Source organism: Centroberyx gerrardi, chromosome 4 (genome assembly GCF_048128805.1).
Source record: "Centroberyx gerrardi isolate f3 chromosome 4, fCenGer3.hap1.cur.20231027, whole genome shotgun sequence".
NCBI classification, from domain to species: Eukaryota; Metazoa; Chordata; class Actinopteri; order Beryciformes; family Berycidae; genus Centroberyx; species Centroberyx gerrardi.
The window spans coordinates 29825978-29837816 of NC_136000.1; the positions used below are offsets into that span (position 1 = coordinate 29825978).

At 40.1% G+C, this 11839-nt stretch overlaps 1 protein-coding gene across 1 annotated transcript; it reads left to right on the forward strand.

Annotated features, from left to right (window-relative positions):
• Positions 1–3138: 3138 nt before the first annotated feature.
• LOC139916510 (olfactomedin-4-like) lies at positions 3139–9111 on the forward strand. The gene is made up of 7 exons (XM_071905421.2): positions 3139–3192; positions 3641–3763; positions 5168–5386; positions 6168–6321; positions 6441–6668; positions 7346–7514; positions 8159–9111. Exons 1-7 carry the CDS (start codon positions 3139–3141, stop codon positions 8592–8594), a joined length of 1383 nt encoding a protein of 460 aa, XP_071761522.2. The 3' UTR covers positions 8595–9111.
• The last annotated feature ends 2728 nt before the right edge of the window (positions 9112–11839 follow it).

Here is an 11839-nt window from a genome sequence, read left to right on the forward strand (position 1 = left end):
GGTATGTTTAACACACACAGTTATATTGTGTGCTTCTCAGGGTTAAGGAGACACGGTCCTTTTAAGAAAGTCTGGTTTTCTGAGTCTGACGTCTGCTCGACGTAATGTTGTGTTTTGAGCGCAAAGGAAATTGTCTTGCTCTGTGGTTAAAATAAATGACACACGAGTTGGTGTAGTCAACTAGAGAAGTTGTCCGTCTCAACTTCCCTGCCACTTCTACAGTTTCAGTTTTAGGTCAAATGATGGTAGTTTTTTTTTAAATATTTGATGCAACTTCCAATGTTCTTTCTTTCTTTCTTTCTTTATCAACAAAAACAAGGAATACTAAGGCATTGCAGCCTTTGAAAAGGGAATGTTTCTGGATACATACCTTAAATACATTGCATCCTAATGGTTTAAAGGAGGAATGCAATCTGACGGTCTTTTTATGAATGAATGACTCTTGGGCTCCCGTGTGAATAATGTTTAAACTTAGTGACTATTGGTATGTCTGATATATGAACGGCTGACCACCTGATGTCTTCAGACATCCCATAGTTTTTAGACATATATATACATATCATTTTCTGATATTTTGTATAATCTTTTTACATGTCTTGTGTTAACAGTGTAAATTGCACGGATGACCCCGGTGGCTACATCAGGAACCACATGTGGGAGTTTAGTTTAACACCAGGGATTTATAAAGCAAGACCTTCATATAATGATTCTTGTTATGGGGATTAGATCCTTCATGTCAAAATGGTAGAGGTATTTTGAAAGTGGTGTTTGCATGTATGAAATACTTTGAAGCCTCTTGTTTTGTTGATTTAATCTTGTAACAAAATCATGTTGAGATGATGAGATCACCTGTGTCTTTCCACACACCTGTGACAATTAAGTTTCCCTACATATAGAGGAAAAAGATTGGTTACTATTAGACACTGATGGAGGCCGGAGGGCTGAAAACGCTCTGTCCATCATGGAATAAAATGAGTGCTTAACAAAGTAACATCCATGTGTGACCCCATCCTTATCAACTCATATGATCTAATAACTGGATACCGCACCGAACAGTCTGAGCGCAGTGGCCGTACTACTGGCAAACCGTCCATGAGTGAGTGAGTGAGTGACTGAGTGAGTGACCTGACGGAAAAATATCCAAACCCACTGCGTTCTGTGTGCTGAATTCAGCACTTCTCTTTATTGTTGACACACTTGCACCCTTACATTTCTTTGCAGAGTGGACAGTTTCTGTTCCTGATACATGTTCCTGAATGTTACCTATCTTACCACATCTCCAGCACAGCATCTTAACACACCAAACCAAATATGTATGCTAGTCACCCCTCTTCTTCCCCATTCTTCCCATCCTCTCCAGTCACATCGGCAGATACCATCCCACTCGCAGTCTCCATCCCTAAAATAATAAAGCCGTATTGTCCAGTGAATGAGATTACCAGCAGTGGAAAGAACCTAACCTAAGTATTTCTACTCAACTTGACATATCTGAGTTGACTTGACTTACCTGAGTGACTTACTTGAGTATTTCTATGGTAGGTAGCTATTTTGTTTTCAGTGATGTAGTGGTGGATAAACTTATGTCATCATTCAACAGTATTAAAATTGAATGAAAAAACAAACATAAAAAAAACATGCAGGGGAAAGCCCTGCAAGCCCCAAAAAGACAGTCCACAATATTTCACTATGTTACACATAATAATATTCTTGAGTCACAAGCTACTGGTGGGATATCATCTTGAGTTAGATTTTCAGTTCTAGTACCATTACTTGTGAGTCTCTCTCTCTCTCTCTCTCTTTCTCTCTCTCTCTCTCGCTCTCTATCTCAAACACTTGCATTATACAATAAGACAAAAAATAGCAAAAAACTAATCCCTTCAAATAACCTTACATCTACATTAATTTACATTAATTCACCCCTTCATTTATACAAAATCCCCTTAAAAGTAGTTAAGGGAGTGATTAATTGAAACCTCCCTAAACACCCCCTTACTTTTTGAGTGCTTACTTTCTAATATAATGAAAAATTCAGGGAGACAGGAACTTTCCATTAATAACTCATTAATAACCCTGTAAACCATGCACAAAAGGCATAAAAATCCCATAATTACTAGTGCCTCCATGAATAAATCCTTTAAAGCTATGTTATTTTTAATGGATAATTAATGTTTATGTAATGGAGAAATTAAGGACATTTCAGGGATAAAATGAAGGGTTTTGGTTTGGTTTCTGTAAACGGTGAATGAGTTCTAATTTTGACAATAGTGAACGTATGTAAAACATAGAGTAGTAAAGACAGATGGATATTCATGAAATTACAAATTTTAACTATCATACCATTTTTTTTTTTTAGCAATCATTGTCAATTAGCACCTATAGGCTACATTATTATTTACATGAGGTTTAGAACAAAAGAAGATACATTTGTTTTCTTAATATTAAGAGAGAGTTTGTTGACTTTAAGCCATTTTGACAGCTTGTCTAGCTCTTCATTTACAGCCGTTGTTATAATGCATACATTCCTAAAAAACACACTGGTGTCATCAGCAAATAGTGTCTGCAGCGTTTGGCAAATCATTCATGTATACAAGATATAAAAGTGGTAAAAGAGCCTATCTTCATATAACTTACATCACGTTGATACTATGAATATCTATTATTTTCTATAATGATTTCTATCAGCCTAAAAAGGTGAATAAACTCTATTCCTGCAAATAAAAAGCTGGGTTAAAACCGAGTTTAGGTTGGTTACCCTCCACTGCATCCTTAATTGTTTTCCTTAAACTACGTTTTAAAGCAAATTACACTACAACTTTAGTCTTTATCTGACACTTGCAGCACATGAAATTGGTGCACTTTCAAACTTTAAATTCTCCCCATTTTGCTTGATCAGCAACCCACACAGAGATCATAACCCCGACCACAAGGAAGAAGTGAGCCATTCACTGATTGTGAATCACGCTCTGGAGTAAACAGGACACACATACACACACACACACACACACACACACACTGCACACTGCACACATGCACATGCAGGGTACAGCCCAGTGGGAGTGTTCGGAGGTCAGAAGCCGCTGCCATTTATTCAAACTGTGTTCAGAGAAAGTCTCACTTTGTTCTGCTGTCTGATCCACCATGACTCTGTCTGTGATCGTCCAACTCTGTGCTCTGCTCACCATCAGCCAGCAGGTAAGGACTACAACAACACTACAAAATATGTAAAGTAACATATAAATAATGTATATTGTATAAAAATATAAAAATATAATATAATATAATATAGTAAAATATAATATAATACAATATAATATAATATAACATATATATATATATATATGATATATGATATATAAATGATACATAATATACAGTAATATAATATTTCATATAATATGAAATTTGATATCTGCACTTGAGAACCAACATACTGTACTTCCTCAATAACGCCATCATTATGTTCTTTCCCATCTCTCCTGCTCTGATTCATTGGTAGCTGTGTTGATGTAATAGCCTAGAAACTTTTTTTTTTACCTCACCTGCACACTTATATTTCTTTTCTATTTCATTTTTTCATTCATTTTGTTTTAACGTGTGCAAAATAAATACATAAATAAATAAAATTCTTCATATTTCCCAGGCTGTGTCCTCGCCCAGCTGTGTGTGTGACCTCACTAGCTCAGAGCAGCCCTTCCCTCATGACAAACTCAGCAGTGTGGAGGACGGTGCAGCCAAGTGTACCGGCAGCATCACCCGGCAGAAGGTAACTACTGCCAATATGCTGCAGTCCATATACCCAATAAAGTATAGTAGAATATGAAGAACAAAGTATGTGAATTTACAGCATATGTACAGGATGTGCAAAGCAAACACACTGAATCCCTACCAGCTCCAGTGCTGCTGTTCTTTAGCTGAGCCTGACCTCTGACCTCCCTGTGGAGGGGAGCAAGAGAAAAGACTAACTTCCCCTTTTGTATTACAAGCCATACCACACATCTCTCTTCCTCTTTTTTCTCCCTCTCTTTGAATGGATAGAAGTTAAGATGTTGGCTTCTGTTGTGGCATAGATCAGCTAGGATTAGACCAATATGCAGTATGGGTTTGCTGACATATGGGGTTAATATTGGCTGTTTTTAAAAAAATCAGATCTGGTCCAGTCACACTGGATGGGATATATATGTCACCTTCTATAGTACAACAGGTGGTGACATCACCTGGCACCAAAGGTTAGCCAATAGCAGATGATCAGTTCAGTACCCTACTTCACACCATTAGGTGTCAGGCTTCACCACAGAATTGGGTTTGGGATTTAGTTACTCTTTACGAATCCCCATCAGTCAGCAGTAGATGAAAGAAATATCTCAGTGTTTTTGCCGGGCCCATGGGACCGGCCTAGAAGAGTGAAAGTAGCTAACTGACTGACTGACTGACTGACTGAGTGACTACCCATTGTTGAAAGTTGCGCGAGAAGTGGTGTCAAGACCTACACAGTTATGGTGGTATTCAACCCATAGGCGAGAGGCCATCTCTTAGTCAAAGACGCCCTCTAGAGGCCATCTCACGAAACAACATCTCACTAAGCGTTACTGGACTGCCTGCTGCATGACCTGAATTTGCCACGTGATGCCCTTGGCTGTGCCGTGGGAAAAATACAAACCCGACACAAAAAATATTGACTCCTATTGACCTTTTTTTCTTTGTTGCTTTCACACACTAAATTGACTAGATTTTTTTCACTTTGCTGATGTCACACACTATCGTGATTTGCAGATGAATCTATGAACAAACAATGATTCCAATAACAGCGACCACTGCATGCAGCCGAATGCTACTTTTTACCTTCTGGACAGCCACATTGTTGACATCATCTGCAAGTAAATCTGGGTATACGTAATAACACCTGCACCTGCGAGTGCACAACTACCTTTCGTTGTATGTGTACCTGTGCACTTTACAATGACAATAAAGTTCAATTGAATTGAAGTGAATATCATAATGTTTGTTTACATACACTTCCCAGGTAGTAACCCTTAAAATTGTACAAAGTGCCACTTATTTAGTGTATCACTGCAATGCAGAGGGCAGTACAGAAGCGGAGCCAAAAGGCGAGACATCAATGGCCTGGCTTGCACTAGTTCAACCTAGTGTTGTTCTCTTTTCCATGCAGAGTGTAGAGCTGGATAGCCTGTTGCTGGGTCTGCAGCGGCGTTTGCCCCAGCTGGAGACAGACGTGTCTGTGCTGGAGAGGGAGGATGACGGGGAGCTGTACGGAGCCGTCAGCCTGCAGGTGATCGAGAACGAGTTGACGGAGATCCTGCAGCTCATGAACAAGCTCAACAGCACCACGCTGGCACACAGCCGCCTCACCTCTGACACCGCTCAACAGGTACATTCATATGGCAACCGGCTCCTGCAGCACTGACATGGCTCACAACATAGATACAAGAAAATACAAGTTCTGTATTCTGACCCTGCTCAGGAGGGTAGCTTCACATCAAACCTCATTTAGAACCTCATTTTTACATTTTCAATGTTGTGTTTGTCTGTTTCAATTCACAATGAGGTCTACCCGATATCAAGTTATTATATATGTTTTACGTAATAAATACACGCATACACACATACACACATCAGAATTGTAACTCTCTGTGGCAAAGATCAGATTTTTTTATTTCAGTCAAAACAGGGAGAAACCAGATGTTTCTTTCATATTTTGAACTTAATGAAAAGGTCTAGTATATTATGACCACAGATGTACAGGAACAATAATTACTATACAGCTGCTGAGATTTCTGGATTTCAAATTTCACTTTCCAACATTCCATTTAGGAACAAAACTCCCCATCCATTGGAGTTTGACAAGTACTGCCAATGTTGTTGCAGTTCCTACTAATTGCCAGTAGAGGCCAGTAAACTATATAGATCACTTAATGGGAGAGGGAGATTAAAAATACAAATGTTTGTTGAGTTTTATTGTTTGTCATAAATTTAATGCCTGAGAAATATTTGTGTTTTGAGAATTCTAGAAAATATTCTTTGTTATTCCAGTTCAGTTCCTTTTCTAACTGGCAATTTTGCGATCATCAGAATTCTAATTGATGTAATTGAAACAGTTCCCGCATTTCAACAGCAAATATTATACCGTCCGCTGTGCTGCTATCTTTCAGGTACAGGACCTGAAAGTGGAGATGCAGCAGCTGGAAGTCTATGACAGCACGCAGGCGGTGAAGCACCAGCAGGCCAACCAGCGTCTGAAGAGAGACCTGGACCAGTGCAGGAACGGACATCACCCCACCACCCAGCCCACGCAGCCTGCAAGTGGTACGTCCCAAACCTCCACCTAATGTGCACCCAACATGGTATGTTCCAAACCTTTTCCAAACCTTTTCCAAACCTTCCTGTGAGCAAAACCACACTGACCTTTCCCCCTCTGTCCTCAGGTATCTGTCCCCACGGTAATTTTCTGAACGTGACTGGGCCAGGGGTCTACACAGCAGGAGAGTATCCTGGCTCCTACAAGTATGGATCCTGGGGTCGCGATCCCAAACCTGAGGCGGGAAAGGAGAACTGGTATTGGCTGGTCATGCTCACCTCCAGCAACAAATACGCCAACTATGTACGCCGCTACTCCAGCCTGAGCTCCCTGATCGTTGGGGTGAGCGTTCCAGGTAAAGTATAGTTGTGTTTTAGATGTGGTCTGGTGCTTAGTGTCCTGATACTACACTGATAATGTGAGGTGTGGAGTTCAATCCCCTTAAATTCATCACAAAGATTTCAAATAGCAGACCTGATGCTAGTTTTGTGGACTGGATTCCATCTGTTTGTTTGTTTGTTCCTTTATCCGTTATCAGACAGAAACAAAACTTGGGGAAATGATGCATCTCATCACTGCTTGCCTACATTTTCAAAATTACACTGATCAGCCCAAGGGGGGCGTTACAATTACAGGTTAAAACAAGGTATTGATTGGCCCAGAGGGGGACTGCATCATATGTAGGGGACAAGATGTTTGCTGTTGCCTTATTTTATTCTTTGGGTTGAGGCAGCAGAATAACGTCTTCATCTGGGATGTTCCTTTGTTGCCTGTGCTCCCCCATTGGAAGTATCTATTGCAATTGCTGCTTTTGGAATGCACCATGGATAGTTGTTTCTTGACTGCGAGCACTCCTTATAGCATGCACTGGTACACTTGAAATGCTTCACAGTACAGATACAGGAGAGAAACTATCGCTCGATCAGCCATTGGCTGATTTGTTTCTTATTAAAACATATATTATTACTAACCTTTTTTTCCATCTTCTCCCTCTCCTTCTTCTTCTTCTCCTTCTTCTTCTTCTTCTTCTAGGCAATGTTCAGATCCACTCCTCCAACCCAACCACCAACACCATCCAGGGGCCAAGTGCTGTTCTCTATGGAGAGGCCTTGTACTACGGCTGTTATAACCGAGATGCTGTCTGCAGATTCAACCTCACCACCAAATCTGTTACCTCCGTACAATTGCCTAAAGGCACCAGGTTCAGTTTTTTCTTTGAAATAGAGTTTTGCTGATGCTAGATAAAACCCTCCCAAAAAGTAATGAAGCTTTACACTTTTGGATGCGTGCAAAGGTTTACATTTTCAAAGTTAGAAAATGATAAATAGTTGTGGCATGAAAAGATAGGATTAAACTATAATGATCCCCATGGGGAAATTTGCAGCAGCAAATACTAATAACAAGATACAGCAAAGAATAATAGATTATAAATAAGAACAGAGTAAATGGCAGGTACTAAACATAACGTAACCCACCATTCTAGTATTTCAAGGACATATTAAGTGGAATGCATATTAAAAGGAAGAAATGTGAAACAGACTAAAAAATGAAGTGTTTGCAGTTGAAATAGTGAGACATTATAAAAATATTGAGAAATATGCAATATGTGGAAATTAAAGACAATATGGGAAATGAAGAAAACAAATATGTGAATTCACCCCTTATACATGTGCAGGTTTAGAAGGCCATACATATGTGCATAAAGTGTCTAGGCGTGAAGACACGTGTTGTCTAAAATAAACCAAGCAAATACACATTCTGAATTTCCAGATGTTTTAGTTTATGTTTTATATAGGAAACTCTCCCTCACTACTGCTCTCTCTTTCCATCTCCTTTCTTTTGCAGGTTTAACTCCAAAGGTAACTTCTGCCGCCTCGACGAATGCTACCCATTCACAGACCTGGACCTGGCAACCGACGAGTCGGGTGTGTGGGTGATCTACACCACCACCCAGGACTTTGGCAACCTGGTGGTGTCCCGGGTGGAAGAGGGCGAGACGCCGACGATCAACCAAACCTGGCACACCTCGCTCTACAAGCAGGCGGTGACCAACACCTTCATGGCCTGCGGCGTGCTCTACGCCACGCGCTACGTCAGTAAAGACACCGAGGAGATCTTCTATTCCTTTGACACCTCGACAGGCGTGGAGAGGTTTGACGTCGGCATACAGATTCAGAAGGTGTCCGGCAACATATATTCCCTCAACTATAGTCCCCCGGACCAGATGCTGCACGCCTACAGCGAGTCCCACATGGTCTCCTACAAGGTGGTGTTTGAGTGATTGGATTGGTGCTTTCAACACCGATACACTGTAGCAATTTTCTGTACTTACCCGCTTGTGTGATTTCTAAAATAAATGTATTAGCATTTCCAGCGAGAATTCGTCAGATGGCAAGGTGCAGGATGTGGCTAAGTTCAATCAAACAAGCACAAAATATTCACAATATGATATTATGGCATGGTAAAAATTCATCATCATTAAGCAAACCTGAGGAAGCAACAAGTTGCTTAAGCTTATTTTTGCAAATGTTATATGAAAAATAAAGATGTGAGTAAATTGGCAACAAAGTCTAACAGTGTGCAGTTGGATAATTCCTTTATATGGTAAAAATTCATATTTAACTGTTTTGAATTGATATCAGAAAGATATCTAGGTCCTGATTTCAGCAAACGATGCAGGTAGCAGCTACAGTATAGACTACGGACATTGTTTCAACTTTCATTTTGGTCTTGACACTAGTTTTCAAAGTTTGCGTAAAATCTATTCAAAGTCTAAATGCTTGCTGGGTTGTTTCTTTGCTTAGTATCGTTGTACTGTAGCCTATATTGTACTGTAATTCTTGAGTCTCAGAAAGAAGAAATAAAGGAAATATGGTTTTGTCACAAGACTATGCTCTATTGTGTTGAGAGTACAAGTTTGTCTTACATTCAAAACAGGTGACTTTCTGATGTGATTGTCCAGGACAAATGTTGAAAATGATCAGACGTCTCACCCTTAAAATTCTGACATGAATTCATTACTTGTTCAGTACATGGACAGAGACAGCTTCCTTTGTATATGTATTTATATATAATATATTGAAACTTTACAGTACACATCTGAATGACGACAACGCAGGTAAGAGTCCTTCTACCTTTTCTTAATTTGTGAACAAGCTCATAGGGAAGACTCCCACAATATCAAACAATTCAAACAAGAAAAAAAAAGAACAACTTATTGCTCAATACTAATCAATCATAATGTCAGTAATAAGAAGAATTATAGTAGTAATACACATGAACCAATATCATTATACCAAGATGAGGCTACACCCTATTGTTGCCTAAAAAAAAGAGAAACTCCAGGGCTTTATGATCTACACTTATGAGATGCCTTGTGGTCTTCCAAACTGTTTTTGTGTGTGTGTGTGTGTGTGTGTGTGTGTGTGTGTGCGTGTGCGTGTGCGTGTCTGTGTTATTACTTCCTGGAAGAAGTAATTTGATACACTACTTACACTACTTTTCCATTACATCTCAAACATTGGTGACTGCATCCTCTCTTATGTGCAATAATTAAGGAGAACTCAGTTGTCTCTCCTGTGTGCTTGGGTGTGAATGATCAGAATAACAAAATAGCAAAATAGTCCAATGTTCTTGTCATCCTTTTCCATGATAAAACCAACTTTGAGGCAATACTTCCACCTGGACAAGATAAACAACTGACGTCAGCTGAAAGGATGATGACTAATTCTGATGAAAACCAGTCACATGATGCTGGTGGTGGGATATACTGTATGTTATAGATAATTGACCTTCAATCTGATTGACAACTAAAGTAGTGTATACATAGGTACAACTGTTGAAATTGAAATAGTAACTTGTTACGCTACTTGTTACTGGGAAAGGTAAAACTAGATAGAAACTATATAGAAAAACACAACTCAAGATACATACATACATAAAAGGCTACAACTTCTTTTAACCCTTTATACTCTTTATACTCTATAGAAATGGTCTGCCAAAGCCTACACTGGTATTTTGCTTATACTGTGATGTCATTTTTTTGAGTATCTTCAAATGTTTCATATCCCTAAAATCTGCACAACCCAAGCTAAAAGGCTATGTAAATCAATAAACCATAATAACTGGAAATAATATTGAAATTGTGTCATAAATTAAAAATCGGACAAAATTGGTTAGTTTTGGCCCTCCCACCCCAACGAAGAGGGTAACCGATGTCTAGAAGACACCTGCCCACTCTCTGGAAGACACCTGCCCGCTCTCTGTTTCCTCTCTGCCCGAGAGAGAAACATTAGCAGTTGGCTAGTCAACTGCTAATGTTTCTCCAGACATCGGTTATCCTCTTCGCCGGGGTGGGAGGATCGGCGGCAGGAGACGTTTCGGGGAGAGCGCAGCTGAGAGCGGAGCTCGCCGACAAGTCAGGCTTCCTCCTCAGTCAGACACCTGGAACATTAGCGCCCTAAACAGCCGGGTGTGCCGGACCTTTTCACCAGCAGACACGGGCGTGGTACAACGTGATGATGTCATCAATGACATGTACGGAAATGGATGCAACATTAGATCTCTAGAACATACCTAATCCGCAACTCAATAGATTTTACCTCTTGACATAGAACTTTACAACTTTCCGCAGTTCGTTTAGAGTGAAAAAAAACATGCTAGTGGTAAAATGGGTAGCTTACTTTGCTCAGGCTGTATTTTGCATCTAGTTGATTTATATACTGAATGTCTTGCAGTATGCTCTGCAGGCATTATACAGCCTGCCTTATTTGATTGGAAAATATTGTGTGAGTGAGCAGCAACAAAACAGACAATACAGCTTATCATAGCATGATACCCAGCTATCCCTATATCTCAAGAAGTCTTAAGGCGTATTAGTGAGGACGTCTTAGTCAGCTGAAGTCTTAAGACATCTTAAGACATGGTGATAGTAAGTTGCTGCCTTACCACCAATATTATCCTCCTTCTCAGATGAGCCAGCCCAGGCTCTCAGGGGCGAATTCACAAAGAATGGATTGCGTCCGCTAATAGCACCATGAATTGCGTATCATTTGCAACCGCTATTTGCTCCGTCTCAAGGACCGATTCACAAAAGATATTGCGCTAATGATATGCCAGCGCAAACACACCCATTACCTGTTGCAACTGAGTGCAATTTGCCCCTGTTTTGCGTCTGATTGCAATTATCAATGTGGCAAAGTATAAATGCTGCCTTTGCACCAAGAACACAGTAGGCAGGACAATGGCAGAGAGAAACAGAAAAATGAAAAAGATTTTAGACTGCGAGCTGCAAGTCCTGATGGACGAGGTGCAGAGGCATTCCTCAAAACTTCAGGCAAGAAATTTAACCGGGACTGTGAGAAACCATATTTGGGATTTAATATCCCAGTCTGTCAGTGCTGTTGGTGTTTCCAAACGCACACCTTCAGACTGCAAAAGAAGATGGCATGATTTGAAGCGGAGAACAAAGGAGAATGTAGGGGAGCTTTATTCATTTATTTTTCATGACACAATTGCATCCTGTCA